General features: G+C 51.3%; 1 protein-coding gene across 3 annotated transcripts; it reads left to right on the top strand.

Moving 5' to 3' along the window:
• The first annotated feature begins 860 nt into the window (after nucleotides 1-860).
• Nucleotides 861-17161, top strand: GOLT1A (golgi transport 1A). 3 transcript variants are annotated; one of them, XM_045048906.1, is made up of 6 exons: nucleotides 861-1044; nucleotides 12784-12875; nucleotides 13235-13336; nucleotides 13885-13997; nucleotides 16136-16199; nucleotides 16827-17161. In XM_045048906.1, the coding sequence occupies exons 1-6, from the start codon at nucleotides 1020-1022 to the stop codon at nucleotides 16863-16865; spliced, it is 435 nt and encodes a 144-aa protein (XP_044904841.1). In that variant the 5' UTR covers nucleotides 861-1019; the 3' UTR covers nucleotides 16866-17161. The 3 variants fall into 3 exon arrangements, with proteins under 3 accessions (XP_044904841.1, XP_019677607.1, XP_003999443.1); XM_019822048.3 differs by lacking the exon at nucleotides 13235-13336 and having other exon boundaries at nucleotides 865-1044; XM_003999394.5 differs by lacking the exon at nucleotides 13235-13336 and having other exon boundaries at nucleotides 868-1044; nucleotides 13819-13997.
• Nucleotides 17162-17164: the final 3 nt, after the last annotated feature.

Here is a 17164-nt window from a genome sequence, read left to right as displayed (position 1 = left end):
TGCCTGAACATTAATATATTGAGAGACATCGTGCTTTATTATGATTTTTCCCTTCTTTATATAGTTTTGTGTTTTTAAAAATGATGTGTGTAGATTGCTCATATCATCTATGAACTTCATTTCAGGATAGAGGGGACATTACAAAGGGGATGCTGACTCATGGGTTGAGAGCCACGGCTCTACGGTGGCAGAAAGGATGTTAAGAACTATCTGCCCCTCTTTTTACAGGCCCACAGAGGGAGGGAAGGATGACCCATGTCTACACAGCTGGTGGGTGGACTTTCAGAACTAGGCTTCTGAAATCGTCCAGCCTTACCCCAAGCCCAAATTCATCTTTCATCCTCCCTGGCTCAACCTCACTGTCCGCCGCTGGACACCGCTGGGGAAAAGGAGGTCGAAGCCTTTTGTGCCTAACTCCTCTGGGGCGCTTTTGCCCTTGCTGTAACCCAACCCGGCTCTCCCAGAGACTGCCGGCAACAGGTTTTACCCAGTGGCTTGCCGCCCCCTAGCGTCTAGCATGGGTACTAGCGCCAAGCAAGCGGACTTCACAGGCACGATGAATTGAATACTTTTCCGAAGAGAAACGCGGATTCCAACTCTTGCCACACCCCCACCAAGCCAGGCAAGGAACCCGGGGAGCCCGAGATCCCAGTCCACTCTACAGTCTGAGTTCTGCGGAGGACTTGGAAGCAGTTACACTCAGCCTCAGGGCGCGGGAGTGGGGGGCGTTGGCGGGGTCAGGTGGGCGTTGCCTTCGCCAGGTGGGCGGAGCGTGTGCCCAGGGCTGGTGTCCTCTGGGAAGATCCAGGAGAAGGGAGCCTGCGACTTTAAGCAGCCGTTTGGGTGGGGAGGGGGGGGAGAGGTGGGGTTTGGAGAGCGGAGGGAGTTAATGATTTACCAGAGGCCCGTTTCACAATTTCCCAAGGGTCAGCTTGCCTGGAGCACGCACAAGCGCGGTCCTCCCTGCTCCTCTCCCTTTGGCAGCTTCGACCCGGAAGGCCCCCCAGGCAGCCTGCGGCATGATCTCCATCACCGAATGGCAGAGTGAGTGGGGGGGCCGGTGCCGTGGAGGGGGCTGGGCTGAAAGGGAGGATCCAGCCTGGGGCGGAGGGAGACGCCGCCCCTCCCAGCCGGGATCTCTCTCTGGGCAGCAGGGAAGGCGACCTCTGGAGCCGGCGGCCGGCAGGTGCTGTGCTGGCATCCTCCGGGCAGCGGGGCCAGGACCGGGTGTGGCCCCTCTGCCTCCCGTGGGGGGAGGGTTGCTCAGGACCCCCGCGTAGCCAGAGGTTTGTGCCTGGGGGGGGGGGCAGCAAGTTCACACCCCCCCCCCCCCCCGTGCTGTTCCCTTTCCATCATGGTTCTTAGACCCGGGATGCCGCCAAGGGGGACTCAGGAGGCCTCTGCCCGTTCAGACATTTTCCGCACAAACTCTCAGCGTCTCCTGTGGTCTTGGCACGCTTCTTCTTCTTCTAAATTTCATGTTTCTCTTTTTTTTTTTTTTTGAAGTCAACTCTACCAAACGTGGGGCTCGAACTCATGACCCCGAGATCAAGAGTCACCCGCTCCACAGACTGAGCCAGCCAGGCACTCCACCTTGGGTTTCTTCTTACCAAAAACTAAACTCCACGCCTGTCCCCAGATTACCTTACCATCACTCCTAAATATGGGTGTTTTTTTTTTCTAAGTTTATTTATTTCAAGACAGAGAGAGAGAATGAGTGGAGGAGGGGCAGGGAGAGAGGGGAACAGAGGATCCAAAACGGACTCTGTGCTGACAGCCCCACGCGAGGCTCGAACTCACAAATCACAAGATCATGACCTGAGCTGAAATCCCAAGCTTAACCGACTGAGCCACCCAGGTGCCCCACTCCCAAATATCCTTCTCTTCCTTTGCAGGGAGAGGGAAGGGAGATAGTCCACAGGTGTGGGAGGGGCAGGGAGAACTGTGATTTAAAGCCTCTGAGCCCAGGATCTCATCTGTGAACTGGAGATAATATTCATTCACTGAACAAATTCGTCCCCATTCTGTGCCAAGCATTGTGTTGGGCATAGAGTATACAATAGTATACTGAAATGGAACAGACCTTTTCCTGCTTACAAGCTAGGGTGGGGAAACAGGGAATTAACAGATCAAGAAATAAGTATGTAGTATGTCAGATGGTGATGGGTCCTCTGGACAAAAATAAAATAGAGTAGGGAGGCTAGGGAGATTGAGGTAGGAGGGGTTACGGCGTTGTATAGCGTGGTTAGGGAAGGCTTCCTTTTATACAGAGAAGCAAGGAAGCAAAGCTATGCAATGATCTGGAGGGGAAATTTTTCCAGGGGCGGGAATAGCCCGTGCAAAGGCCCTGAGGCATTAGCATACTTAGCGTGTGGTGTGGCTGCAGCAAAGTGAGTAAAGGGGAGCGTGGGAGGAGTTTAGGTCTGGGAGGTCACCGAACAATGAGGCTGTGTAAGAACTTTGGTTTTATCTCCACAAGATGGGAAATGACTGGAGGGTTTTGGACAAAGGAGTGAGTGATATGATATAGGTACATTTTTATTTTTTTAAGCTTTTTTTTAAGATTTATTTATTTTTGAGAGAGAGTGCCAGCTGGGAAGGGGCAGAGGGAGAGGGAGACGCAGAATCGGAAGCAGGCTCTAGGCTCTGAGTTGTCAGCACAGAGCCCAGCCCTATGCAGGGCTCAAACTCACGAACCGAGAGATCATGACCTGAGCTGAAGTCGGTCGCTCAACCGACTGAGCTACCCAGGTACCCCAATTTATGGACATTTTTATTATTTAAAAAAAATTTTTTTACAGTTATTTATTTTTGAGAGACAGTGAGACAGAGTGTGAGTGGGGGAGGGGCAGAGAGAGAAGGAGACACAGAATCCGAAGCAGGCTCCAGGCTCTGAACAAGCGTTCAGCATAGAGCCTGACATGGGGCTCGAACCCACGAACCGTGAGATCATGACCTGAGCTGAAGTCGTTCAACTGACTGAGCCACCCAGGCGCCCTTTAAAAAATTTTTTTTTAATGTTTATTTATTTTTGAGAGAGAGACAGAGTGTGAGCAGAGGAGGGGCAGAGAGAGAGGGAGACACAGAATCCAAAGTAGGCTCCAGGCTCCGAGCTGTCAGCACAGAGACGGACGCAGGGCCCAAACCCACTAACCGCAAGATCATGACCTGAGCCGAAGTTGGATGCTTAACCAGCTGAGCCACCCAGGCGCCCCAATTTGTGTAAATTTATCTTAATTTTATATTTTTAATTTACATCCAAATTAGTTAGCATCCGTGCAACAATGATTTCAGGAGTAGATTCCTGAGTGCCCCTTACCCATTTAGCCCATCCCCCCCCCCACAAGCCCTCGTTTGTTCTCCATATTTAAGAGTCTCTTCTGTTTCGTCCCCCTCCCTGTTTTTATATGATTTTTGCTTCCCTTCCCTTATGTTCATCTGTTTTGTCTCTTAAATTCCTCCAAGAGTGAAGTCGTGCGATATTTGTCTGCCTCTGACTAATTTTGCTTCGCGTAATACCCTCTAGTTCCAGCCACGTGGTTGCAAATGGGACGATTTCCTTTTTTGATTGCCGAGTAATACTCCAGTGTACAACTTATGTACATTTTTAAAAGATCGCTCGGGTGCCGGATTGCAAACAGACTGTGGAGGTGTGCGGTCAGCCACAGGGGGACAGTTCCAAGGTGAGAGATGGTAGAAGCCGCGAGGGCGGTGGCAGCGAAGTGGTGGAAAGTGGTCAAGGCTGGGTCAGCTTTGAGGAAACTGCTGGAAGGATTTGCTGGTGGGCTTGATGTGGGCATGAGAGAAAGAAGTCGAGAATCCCACCAGTATTTTCAGCCTGAGCGATTAGATGGGTCGATTTGGGTTTTGGACATGTCGGGTTTGCTGTGTTAGTAGACATCCAGGTAAGCTGTCAAACAGGCAGTCAGGTATAGGAGTCTGGAGTTCAAGGTTGAGCGCCGAGTTAGAGACGTTTGGGAGTCGCCAGCATATAGACGGTATTTAAGACCACGAGTGCACGAGGTCGCCTAGGGCACAGTTTCTCAGCTTCCCCACTGCTGACATTTGGGGGCAGGACAATTCTTTGTCGTGAGGGTCTGTCCTTGCTGCTGGTATGTCCTCCTCCCATCTGTGACCCTGAAAAATGTGTGCAGACATTGCCAAATGTCCCCTGGGGAACAAAATCACCCCTGCCCGTCCGTCCCTTGGGTTGAGAACTGCTGACTTAGGGAATAAAAATAGAGAAGGGAGCTGACCCCTGAGCCTGGTGGCAAGCCAACATTTTATTAAACCAAAGTGTGGGAAGTCCGCAATGAGAGGGAGAGAGATGAGGGAACCAGATTTAGGTCAGGTAATGGTGAGTGGACCAGGTTGCCCTCCGGAACCTTAAGACTTAAAGGATGCGTATGCCTTAGGCAGATACTGTGGGAGGAAGCCTATATACAAAGGCCTTAAGGAAGGAAGGCTCAGAGACACAGTGATGAAAAGGGAAGGAGGTAGGGCACCTGGGTGGCGCAGTCGGTTAAGCGTCTGACTTCAGCCAGGTCACGATCTCGCGGTCCGTGAGTTCGAGCCCCGCGTCGGGCTCTGGGCTGATGGCTCAGAACCTGGAGCCTGTTTCCGATTCTGTGTCTCCCTCTCTGTCTGCCCCTCCCCCGTTCATGCTCTGTCTCTCTCTGTCCCAAAAATAAATTTAAAAACGTTGAAAAAAAATTTTAAAAAAAAGGGAAGGAGGGAAGGAAGGAAGGGAAGAAGGAAGGGAAAGAAGAGACGAATGGAAGAAGGAGGGGTCAGGGAGGGAGGGGAGGGGAGGGGAGAAGGGAGAAAAGGAGGAAGAAAGGAAAGAAGGGAGGGAGGAAGGAAAGAAAGAGAGGAAGGGAAGGAGGGAGGGAGGAAGGAAGGGAAGAAGGAGGGGGGAGGGAGGAAGGAAGGGAAGAAGGAGGGGGGAGGGAGGAAGGGAAGAAGAGAAGAAGGAGGGGGAAGGGAGGAAAAGAAGAAAGAGGGAGGGAGGAAGGAAGGAAAGAAGAGAGGAAGGAAGCGAGGGAAGAAGGAGGGAGAGGGAGCAAGGGAGGAAGGGTAATGTGGTTAGAGTATGATAGGCAAGGGGGCTGGTGGCAGGAGGAAGATGAACAGGCACGTGGAGACCGCACCATGCAGAGCCTGTAAGCCAAGGTGTGGCTCAGGGGACACTTGTAGCCTAAGCCCAGTGGGAAGCCACGAAGGGTCCCGAGCGGTGCACTAATATGATTGGGCTGTATGCTTTCTAAGGCCCCTGAGTGCTGTGTGGGGAAGGGCTGAGAAGCGGGGGACTGAAGTAGGGGACAAACTGGAGAGTGTTGTAGGAGTCCAGGAAAGAGATGACGGTGGCTTGGAATTTAGCGGTAAAGGTGGAGGGAAAGGCACCCCTTTCAAGATAGCTTAGGCAAGAAGAAGCAGTAAAACTTAGCTGTGGGCCGAACAGGAGGGACGGCGAGAGCAGTGAGGGGGTCTCGGCATGGCTCTCGGGCTTCTGCCTCAAGCTGCTGGCTGGGGCGGGAGGGGGGGAGGGACATTTTTATTCATTTGGGGAAAACCAAGGGAGGAAGCCCTGTAGCTCCGCCTGGACCTGTGGAGTTCCAGAGGCCCTGGAGGGAGAGCGCCAAGCTGGGATGCCAAGCCTGCAGCTGGGTGTGAGTTTGGCAGCTCAAAGAGAGGCATGGGCCGGAAAGAGAAATACCGATGCTGTCAGCACACAAGTGATATTTAAAGACGTGGGAATGCATGTGAAATAGAATGAAAACAGAAGCGAGCTCGGGCTGAAGCCCCGAGCAACTGAAACCCCCGGAGGAAGAGAGAGAGAAGGAGGAGCTGGCGAAGGAGACTGGGACGGAGTGGTGGGAACAGCAGGATGGGAAGCGAGAACACGGTGTCACGGAAGCCAAGGGAGGGTGTTTTGAGAAGGGAGCGGCCAACCACTGACAGATGAGGGCCGACACCCACCTGGATGGATGGCTGTCGGATCTGGGAACAGGGACATCACGGACGGCCGGAGCAAGAGCCACTCCTGTGGAGGGGTCTGGGGGCAGAAGCAGACTGGACGGGTTGGTTAAAGGCACATCTTCTAGAGCCAGACGACTGGGGGCAGACGTTGGTTCCGCCAGCTACTGGGTGCGTCCCGCTGGGCAAGTGACTCAACCTCTCCATGTTTCTATTCTGTTTGTGACGTGGGGCCAACAGCGCAGTAGGGTTTCCTATATAACCCACTTCATAGGCAGCGATGAAAATGAATGAATGAGTGAATGCGTGTGAATATGTGAGTGAATGAGTGAATATGGGTGAAGTGCTTAGACTGTGCCTGGCCCAGGGTGGGCACGAGTGTTAGCAGTTTTCACTAGGAATCGCTGTTGGTTAATTTTGAAAGTGAAGAAAGGCTCTTCCTCTTCTCGATTCCCTCCTTCCTATTCCTAGTCCTGATTTAGTCTTAAAGCTGTCAGCTGGGAGGGAGAGGGTGCCACCAGGGCAGGGTGAGGAGGGCATCCTGGCAGGGTTGGGGTGGGGGGCTGGAGAGTAACTTTGTAGTGGGTGGGGGTGGGGGTCCCGCTTGATTTAGGGGGACACCACCTAAATCAAGTGATTGAAGAAACATCAACTCTGGCGGGTCTCCAGCAGGGGGAGCGCTGCCCCATCTGTGTGGTTCCTGGGGACATTGGCTGCAGGTACTTCTGTCACTCCTGGTGACATGCCCCATCTCCCGCCCCCTGGGCCACCTCGCTTGCTGCCCCGAGGAGAACTTCAAGAGCAGCCCCCGGTTGGTAGCAACTGAAATCGCTAAGCTCCTGGGAGCGAGAGGCAAAGAAAGGTCTGAGGTTTATGTATGAGAAACAGAGTTTCTGACCCTTTTCAGTGAGGTTTTGTGTCCACAGTGCAGTTTCCCCCTGGGCGCCGGAAGCAGTAAGCATGGCCCTTAAGGAAGGCTGCCCCCAGTGCAGGAAAATTCTGGAACTGTACCAGCTCTTGAGGAAAGACATGGAACAAGTTGGAAAAGTGATAACTCTCCAGGCCAGTAAATCATTGTTGCAGGAGTGGGGAGAACATAGTGTGAATTCAAGAAACTTATGCTGTGTCTGCAAAGTGAGTGAGAGGGTCTTCTTAAGTGTTTGCAGGATGGACATACGGATATTTTAACACAACAAAATGAAAACCCAATAAGATATTCACACCATTTCTATACAAAAACATCTACTAAAGGAGATGGAAGGGAAGGCTGTATCATCAGAATTGGAATCAATGACATTTTAATGGTAGGAGACAAGTGCCTTTACGTCACCGAGGTTTGTCAGAAACGGAAGGAATCGGCCGCTAGTAGGAGCTGCATTCTGGGCAGCTGGATATGTCGAGAGAGGATGTCGCCTTGGGTCCTCACAAAATCCACCTCTGCCAAATGGGAGACCCAGTGAGACTGGCATTTTTTTCTGTACCGTGAGTTAAATGAGGTTTTGGTCTCGTCTGTATTTTAAAGTAATCTCTGCCCCCAACGTGGGGCTCAAACTCACAACCCCGAGATCAAGAGTCACATGCTCTACTCATGGAGCCAGCCAGACATCCCTCCTCTTATCTCTATGTTTAATGATTCTTTTAAAGAAGTCCTTTGGCCTTTTTTCTATACTGAACCTGACCCTACTCTTCTTAAGTTCACTATGGTAACAGATTATGAAAAATGACCTGATGATGATAGCATTGTTTGATTTTCTTTCCCTTGTAAACAGAACGTAGCCAATAAGTCTAGTCTCAAAGACTTTGTTTTTGTTTTGTTTTTACAGTTCTGCCTCGAAACAACCAGACTCTTAACAACATTTTATAACAGACTTTTAACAACATTTTATAACTATCTCTAAAAGTATGGCAGTAATGCAAATTTCATAGGTATTATAGGGACCCATTCTAAGATGTTAGTTAGCAAGTCCAGTAAAATTTTTCCCTTCAGGGGCGCCTGGGTGGCGCAGTCGGTTAAGCGTCCGACTTCAGCCAGGTCACGATCTCGCGGTCCGGGAGTTCAAGCCCCGCGTCAGGCTCTGGGCTGATGGCTCAGAGCCTGGAGCCTGTTTCCGATTCTGTGTCTCCCTCTCTCTCTGCCCCTCCCCCGTTCATGCTCTGTCTCTCTCTGCCCCAAAAATAAATAAACGTTGAAAAAAAATTAAAAAAAAAATAAAAATTACCTTTATGTTTCTTTAAAAAAAAAAAATTAAGGGACATCTGGGTGGCTCAGCCAGTTAAGCGTCCAGCTCTTGATTTCGGCTCAAGTCATGATTTCACGGTCTGTGGGTTCGAGCCCCACATCAGGTTCTGTGCTGACAGCACAGAGCCTGCTTGGAATTCTCTCTCTCTCTCTCTCTCTCTCTCTCTCTCTCTCTCTCTCTTTCTCTCCCCTCCCCCACTTGCACATGTGCATGCCCTCTCTCTCTCAAAATAAATACACTTTTAAAAAATTAAGCCACCTTCAATTTCTAAAAAATTAAGCCATTTTTTAAAGTTTCTTTTTTCAGTAACCTCTACACCCAACTTGGGGCTCAAACTCACGACCCCAGGATCAAGAGTTCTATGCCCTTCCACCTGAGCCAGGCAGGTGCTCCTAAAAATGAAGCCATTTTAAATAAAGTTACACATGTTGTCGTTGAGAAAGACAGTCTTGCCATATCCCCATCTACCACATAATTTATAATAAAAAGAAAAGAAGGCATTCTAAATATATGAAATAGATAAAGTATGTTGCAGAACTACAGTGTAGACTTGAAGTGTCCCATCACCAGTAATTTTTTCAAAGGAAGCAACGCGGTTCCATTTATAATACCATCAAATAGAAGACAATTATAGGGCGCCTAGGTGGCTCAGTCGGTTAAGCTTCCAACTTCAGCAGGTCATGATCACGTGGTTCATGGGTTCAAGACCCTTGTTGGGCTCTGTGCTTATGGCTCAGAGCCTGGAGCCTGGTTCAGATTCTGTGTCTCCCTCTCTCTCTGCCCCTTCCCTGCTCACATTATCTCTCTCTCTGTCTCTCTCTCTCTCTCCCTGTCTCCCCCTCTCCCTCCTGCCCTCCCTCTCTCCCTCCTTCAAAAATAAATGCTTAAGAATTTTTTTAAAAAAGAATAAATACTTAGGAACAAACTTAACCAAGGAGGCAAAAGTCTTACTGAAAAATACTGAGTGTTGCTGATGGAAGTTTTAAGACACAAATAAATAGACATCTTCTGTTTATGGGTTGGAGGATTTAATATTGTTAAGATGTCAATACTCCCCAAAGCAATCTACAGATTCAGTGTGATCTCTATCAAAATCCCAATGGCATTTCTTGTGGAAACAGAAAAATCCATCCTAAAATGCCTATGGAACCTTCAGGGATCTCAAAGAGCGAAAGCAATCTTAAAAAAGAACAGAATTGGAGGTCTCACACTTCCTGGTTTCAAAACTTTTAAGAAAACTACAGTGATCAGAACAGTGTGGGACTAGCATAGAAACAGACACATAAACCAAAGGGATAGAACAGAGAGCCCAGAAGTAAACCCAGATACAGAGGTCAAGTGATTTTCAGCAAGGGTGACAAGACCATTCAGTGAGGAAATGACAGTCTTTTCAACAAACGATGCTGGGCAAACTGGACATCCATGTGCAAAAGAATGAAGTTGAACCTGTACTTTATACCATCTGCAAGAATTAACTCAAAGTTTATCTTAACTCAAAGTAAGGGCTAAAACTATAAAGCTCTTAAAGAAAACTTAGGAGAAATGCTTCACGACACTGAAATTGACAATGATTTCTTGGATATAATACCAAAAATATAGGCAACGAAGGAAAAAGTAGTTAAATTGGAGTGTATCAAGATTGAAAACTTCCCTGCATCAAAGGACACAATCAACAGAGTGATTTCTCCTATGGGAGAAATATTTGCAAACCATATGTCTGATGAGGGGTTAATATCCAGCATATATAAAGAACTCCTACAACTCAACAACAACAACTCCAACCTGTTAAAATGGGCAAAGGACTTGAATGGACATTTCTCTAAAGAAGATCTACAAACGGCCAACAAGCACATGAAAAGATGTTCAAGGGGCGCCTGGGCAGCTCGGTCGGTTAGGCGTCTGACTCTTGATTCCAGCTCAGGTCATGATCCCACGGTTGGTGAGTTTGAGCCCCGTGCCAGGCTCCATGCTGACAGCACAGAACGTGCTTGGGATTCTCTCTCCCTCTCACTCTACCCCGCTCCTGATCATTCTCTCTCTCTCTCTCTCTCTCTCTCTCTCTCTGCCTCTCAAAAATTAATTCGTTTAAAAAAGAAAAGATGTTCACGATCACCGATCATCAGGAAAATGCCAACCAAACCACAACGAGATACCACCTCCCACTCATTAAGATGGATGTTATCAAAAAGAAGACAAACAAAACCAAACAGAAAATAACAAGTGTTGGTGAGGATGCATAGAAATTGGAACCCTTGGACCCTCGTACTGGGAATGTCAAATGCAGCTGCTGTGGAAAACAGTGTGGCTCTCCCTCAAAACCTTGCAAACAGAACTACCCTATCATCTAGCATCATCTATAAACCCACTGCTGGGTATATACCCCAGAAGAAATGGAGGCAGAGTCTCGAAGAGATCTTTGTTCACCCATGGTCACACCACCATTATTCCCAGTGGCCAAAAGGTGGAAACCACCCAAGTTCCACCCACAGATGAGTAGATAAACAGCCTGTGTTACATCCATACAATGAACTATCACTCAGCCTTAAACAAGAGGGACATTCCGACGAGGGCTGCAGCCTGAATGAACCTTGAGGCCATTATGCCAAGTGAAATAAGCCAGTCACGTGAAAACCCTGTATGACTTCCCATATAGGCCACCAAGTTAGACTCCCAGAACCAGAAAATAGAGTGGAGGTTGCCGGGGGCTGAGAGGGACTGGAGAACGGGGAGTTAGTGTTCAATGGGGACAGAGTTTCAGTTGTGACAGATGGAAAGCCCGGGAGGTGGCTGGCGGTGACCATCGCAGAACACTGTGAAGGTACTTCACGCCCCTGGGCGTGTGCGTAGAAATGGCGAAGTTGCTGAATTGTATGTGTATTTCATCACCATTGAAAATGACAGCTTAATTCCATTTAGAAATGAAGCCGCGCAGTGAATGGTCACTGGTGGACTCTCAGAGTGGCAGAGATAAGTAAAATGAACAATTCTGTGGGCTGGAGAGGGTTTCGGGAAAAAGGGAACTTCATATCCTGCTCTTGTGACAACTCCTCCTGAGGGGAGCGATCTGGAAGATACATCAAAATGTCAGAGATGTAGCCCCTTGACCAAACAAGGGGCTCCTTAATATCCTGCCCTTCTGTGCTGGGCTCACTGGCCCTCAGCAAACGCCTGCAGCTTCAAAGGTTGCCCTGGGACACGAAGCAAAAAGACACGCTACAAACCGGGGTGGGGTGCTGGCGGCGTGGGTCCAGAACCTGGCACAGAACTGCCCAGTCGCGGGACTGACGCTAGAGGAAGCTGAGGGGCGTGTGGTGGGCCACCCAAGGTGCTGTGGCAGAAGGGAGGGTGCAGAGTGGGGCAGCAGGTGTTGGCCAGGTTGCAGACTCCCAGGTGAGCACTGAGCACATTCTTCTATTTTTCCAATTAAGTATTGAAAGACCCCCGAACTAGGTCTTCCTCGGCGATGAGACCCCGTGCCCACGGAACACCGAGACCACGAGTCAGATGCAAACAGCAAGAGGTTTATTCGTACACGGGTACCCGGGGCGGTCAAGTCTCAGCAAAGACTTGCGCGCCTCTTGTTGGGCTGGGGAGACTTTTTATAGGGTTGGAGTGGCAGAAGCGCGGTTACAGAAGCGAGAAGCATAGTTACGGGGTCTTATTGGTCCAGTTAAATGAGGCTGGTTTTTTTTTTTTTTTTTCTTTTCTGAGGGCGATTTCCCAGAATGAGGGGGAAAAACATGGGTGGCTGACTAGGCTCATCTCTAGGGTTTATCGGGTGGAGTCAGTACTTTCCATTCCCATCTTAGGGCCAGGTGGCTATCTTAGGGCCAGGTGGCTGACCACAGATATCCTGTTTGGCAGCTAAACGGTGGACTTAGGATAAGACCCCTGAACTTCTTGGTGCTGTCTTGCAAATGGCGTTACTATTGCTAAGCATATTATGACAGGGGGTCAAAACAAGGGGAAGGGGTCTTTCAGTATGAGAGGTCACCACCTGAAAGCTGCAGATGGGGCAGTTAGAGGAGGAAGCGCACAGTGTGAAGAATAATCCAGGAGGGCAGGCCTCTTGAGAAATCGAGCAGGACAGCCGGGCGGTTCTAAGCTTTTCGGGGCTGGTGGTGGTGAGTGGTCAGTGGTGCCCTTCTGCCTGGGTGTGCGTTGGGCATCAGCAGCTCCCGGCTGCAGGAGGACAGGACCGGAGGGACCCAACCCTGACCGTCATGTAGACAATGTAGCATTTGTAAACAAGGGGAAGCTGAAAATACAAAAGGCAGCGAGGGTAGCACTAGCCGCCTCACAGACCCATGGTGAGGACAGAATGCCACAGCGCCCGGAACGGATCAGGACCGTGCAGGGGCGAAACATAAATCCGTGCCTGCCCTTCCTTTCCCTTCCCGTCCCATCATTCCCCGTGAGCACGGAAGCTGAGATTCCTGGGTGGAAATGGAGCCGCCCCATCCCCCACCGTCCAGAGGGCAACTGTCCAGTAGCAGTGGGGGAAACTTCCAGCATCCCAACCTGCTCCCCAGAGCCCATCCCACCCCATCCTCCTTGCCCATTACAGAAATTGGTGTGGGCACCACCGGCTTCGGAATCTTCTTCATCCTCTTTGGAATACTCCTGTACTTTGATTCGGTGCTCCTGGCCTTCGGAAACGTGAGTCCCCAAGCCTGTGTACCCTCTGCCACCAACCTACCTGAGGTCTCAATTGCCAGGAACATGGGCCCCAAGTTCATTCAGATTGTGCCCATCCAGGGGTCTGCACCATCAAGCCTGGGCCGGTGAGGGTGGCCGGGGGTGGGCAGCGAGGCCTGCTGGGCGCAGAGAATCCGAGGACGTGGATTCTCATGCCAAAGCTCTGGGTGAGGCCTTGCAGGTACCAAGATGAGTGGGCTGCTGTCCCTGCCAGTGGAACGTCCCTGTCTAGGGATAGGGACGTAACGTGAACGTCCGTGACTGGGAAGGGAGGCAGGGGCAGCCATAAAGTCGCAATAAGATAAGTACACTTAATCTAGAACAAGATGTCTGGAGGAAGAAAGCATATCCAGCTGGAGAGGGATGCAAAGGAATTTGGAAAGGCAATGGGTGTGGAGGCAGAAGGAACAGCAAGAGAAAAGGTATGAGGAAGGGGAGGAAAAGCATGGAATATGCTGGAAGAAAGCCAGAGAGTTAAATCTGATGGACACCTGGGCACTCCTAAGGGACCATTAGGAGCCAAGCTGAAGATAGTGATGGGGCCGGACAATGGAGCCCTGATGGCTGGCTATGGCTAGGTATGGCTGCCTCAGTGTTCACCTCCGTAAAATGGAGAGACTGTCTATGCCGTCTTCCCCGGGAAGTGTTGGTGTGACAAGAAATAAAGTCATATATGAAAAAGTGATTGGGAGCCAAGAAGTTGGGTTGAATTGGGTGAACGGATGGAGACCTTCAAATTCCTCCTTGTCCATCCTCCTGTCTCGGGGCGGTTCTGCTCCTAACAGAACTCTTCCTGAAGAGGCAGCAAGTCCTGCCCCAGGCCTGGCCCCTGACTCCCCGTTGGTGGAGGGCGGGGGGTGTTGGTGTGTTGGTTCTCATGCTTCTCTCCCTCCCTCCCCCGCAGCTGCTATTCCTGACTGGCCTCTTGCTCATCATCGGCCTGAGGAAGACCTTTTCCTTCTTCTTCCAGAGGCACAAGCTCAAAGGGACCAGCTTCTTCCTGGGGGGTGTGGTCATTGTGCTCCTGCGCTGGCCCCTTCTGGGCATGTTCCTGGAAACCTATGGATTCCTTAGCCTCTTCAAGTGAGTGCGGGTCTCTTTCCCCTGGATGAGCCCACCAGGGCCTCTGAGCAGCTGAGATCACCCCGCCAGGTTTGGCCAGCACGACCGACAGGGTATGCAGACACAGGGATGCTATCCCGCGGATGGGAGCCACAGAAGGACTGAAAAGCAGATGGGCATCAGGCAGACACTTGGAAGGTCCCTCCAACAGTAGGACGAAGGACAAATTGGAGGGATTGGCCCATCCACCTGCAAACATTGAGCACCTGCTGTGTGCCCGGCCCTAGGCCTGCCCTTAAGGAGGAGACACAAGGCCTGCCTTCAACTTGAAGAATCCGGCAGGGAGGAGGGGCAGTGAACTAGCATTTGCCTGGCCCCTCATATGCCCCTAGCACGTTCACAGTCATCACCTCACTTTATCGTCTTTACAACCCACTGCAGGATTGCTCTCTGCAGATGAGGAAACAGATCTGAGAGGCTGCCCCCCCCCCACCCGCCGGAGGTCTCACACAAAGTATGCAGAGGATCTGGACTTGATCCAGGCATCCCTGGCTGCTGGCCTCATGTCCTTCGGCCTGTCCAGTGTCAGCCTGGCCTGCTGAAAGGTGGGGTGGAAGTCAGCGAAGATGTGTGGCCACTGCCAAGGCCAGGGAGGTGTCCAGGGCAGGGAGGGCCTGTCCTGAGACAGGCCGTGGGGACAGGCAAGCTTTAAGAGGAGACTGGGGGGTGCTTAAGGAGAAGAAAGGAAAGGATGTCGGGAAGGTGGGGCTAGAGAGGGAGGATGCCTGTTGTCTCTGGGACACTGGAGGACAGTGGTGGGATGGAGAAGACGGGCTGGAAGAAGCATGGCTTATGCACTCACCGGAAGGAGCCGGGGCCAGGACCCCGACTTCTCATAAAGCCCTCCGTTTGCCCAGTGCAGCCTTGAAAACACTTTGATTAGCCTGAATGGCCCAGACCTCCTAGACATCATATAATGTAGCTTTGAGAAACTAAATTTTCTCCCACGCACTCTGCCACCCACTTGTTTAACATCCAGACATGTCACTATTCAAACAGCCACTTATTCAAATAGTCAGAAACACAAAAAGTACCTACTGCGTGCCAAATACAGAGCTAGGTGGGGGGATGTGGCGCTCAACAGGGAGAAACTTCCCGAGGACCTCGCAACCTAGTCGAGAAGAAAAATTCTGACGACAGTGACCATTTATTGAGGGATTAGAAGGGTGAGTGGGGCCACTGCAGATTCAGTAGCTCGAGCCAAATGTAAACCTTGACAAAGACCCCTTGCAACAGCATTGGAGGGGGGGGGGGGCGAGAAAACCAAAATCAGAGCTGTAAGGGACGTCAGAGATGTCGGTGAGCCTCAGGGAAATGAGGCCCCGGGAGAGGAAATAGCTCAGCCAGCATTCAAATGTCTAACCCCCTCGCCTCTCCACACACACAGGGCTCCCCCCCACGCCAACCTCAGTGTTTCCAAGCCCTTTGAACGATGGTGCACATGTGTGCAGCCAGACCTTGCCAGGGTGTGTTTGACAAGAGTGGGAAGCCAAGGGCAAAGGGTGGCTCCCCGCGTGGGCACCACGCCGAGGCACCAGGGAAAACACCCATGAGCACCCACCCAGTCCAGGGAGGAGAAGACAGTAACCATGATACAAACGCTTCTTTTCTTAAAAAATTTTTTTAATGGGAGGGAGAGAATCCCAAGCAGGCTTCGCGCTTTCTCAGCGCAGAGCCCAACACGGGGCTCAAACTCACCGACCGTGAGATCGCGACCCGCACCGGATGCTTAAACAACCGAGCCGCCCAGGTGCCCCCAAACACTTCTTGAACGTTTCTTTGCGGAAGGCCCTATGGTGTAGATACTATTATTAACCTCATTTACAGCTGGGAACTGAGATTCAGAGAAGTTGAGGAATTTTGCCCCAAGTTTATACAGCACGAGCAAGTGGCAGAGCCCAGATTTGAACCCAAGGAGCCTGACCCCAGCCCCTTTATTCTTAACCACTTCGCATGGTTGCCTCCCCAAACCCAGGGGGTGCAGAACCAAGCCTGCCCCCAGTGCCCAAGGGCCCGCTTTCTGGGGAACCAAAGCTGGAGCCTTTGGGTGGATCTCGCCCCAGGCCATCGCTGACCCCTCCCCCCACCTCTGCTCCTAGGGGCTTTTTTCCTGTCGTCTTTGGCTTCCTGGGCAATGCCTCTGACATCCCCTTCCTGAGTGCGGTAAGTAGATTATGCATGTGGCTTGGTGATGATGCCTTAGGGTGAGGGGCCCTGGTGAGACTGCTGCCCCAGTGCAATGGAGCCTTCCCGTCTCCCCTCAAGCCCCTTTCCCCTCAACTCCTCTCCCCATCCCCACACCTTCTCCATTTGACAAGAGCAGATGAGGAGGGGGCACCCGGGAGCATTGTGCCTAAGGCGTAGGTATTGAGGCAAGTGGCTATTCATAGCTCCTTATTAGAGCCAAAGAAACAGATTCAGAGAGTCTAGGTGACCCAGCCAGAAAGTGCCAGAGATTTCTGGGGAGCTGGCTGAGTCTGAGCCCCAGGCATGGAAAGCATGTGTGACAGCCAGTGACAACAGAAGCTGGTGGCCGATCCTGTCCTCTCCTGGAGGCACGCAGGGGGCGGCGGTCCCCAGCCCCTGCCCCTCCCTTTCTCTAAAGCATATTTTCTGACAGAATAGGAGCTGAGAAGCTTAGGGAGGCCCTACAGCCAGCTGGCTCATCCCCGTGGCCCCCTCTCCCGATCTGTACTCAAGGCCCAGCTCTCAAGGCCCGCTCCACAATAACCTAGATATGGAGTGTGCTGCTCACTCTTTGTCTGAAGTAATGATTCTTGGCTCCCACAGCTGTTCCGGAGGCTTCAAGGCACCAGCTCAATGGTCTGAACAGCAGAGACGAGCTCCTTGAACTTGGATCATTGGTTGAGGGGGCTGGAAAGGAAGTGGGGGCTGCCTCCACCCTGCAGTGACTCATCTCCCCATCATCCCCAGCCCTCTCCAAGTCCAGAAGGAAGAACAGAGTTGAATGACTGACCTCAGATTCCAAGTCAACTCAAAAGGCTGTTGACATGGCTGCGGACAGAGATCCGGGGCCCCACCGCCATCAGACTGGGGCTGGTATTACATCCTGCCCTGTATTTATGGGAGGAGAGCGAAGATTAAATCCCCAGGCTGTGAGTGTGTCT

Source organism: Felis catus, chromosome F1 (genome assembly GCF_018350175.1).
Source record: "Felis catus isolate Fca126 chromosome F1, F.catus_Fca126_mat1.0, whole genome shotgun sequence".
NCBI lineage: Eukaryota > Metazoa > Chordata > Mammalia > Carnivora > Felidae > Felis > Felis catus.
The sequence above is the reverse complement of the archived record's forward strand: the minus strand, read 5'-3'. Positions and strand labels throughout refer to the sequence as shown.

Coding starts and splice junctions, on each gene's coding strand:
- GOLT1A (XM_045048906.1), top strand. CDS start 1,020: ATGATCTCCATCACCGAATGGCAGA. Junction 13,998..16,135: donor GGATTCCTTAGCCTCTTCAA/GTGAGTGCGGGT, acceptor CTCTGCTCCTAG/GGGCTTTTTTCCTGTCGTCT. Junction 16,200..16,826: donor ACATCCCCTTCCTGAGTGCG/GTAAGTAGATTA, acceptor TGGCTCCCACAG/CTGTTCCGGAGGCTTCAAGG.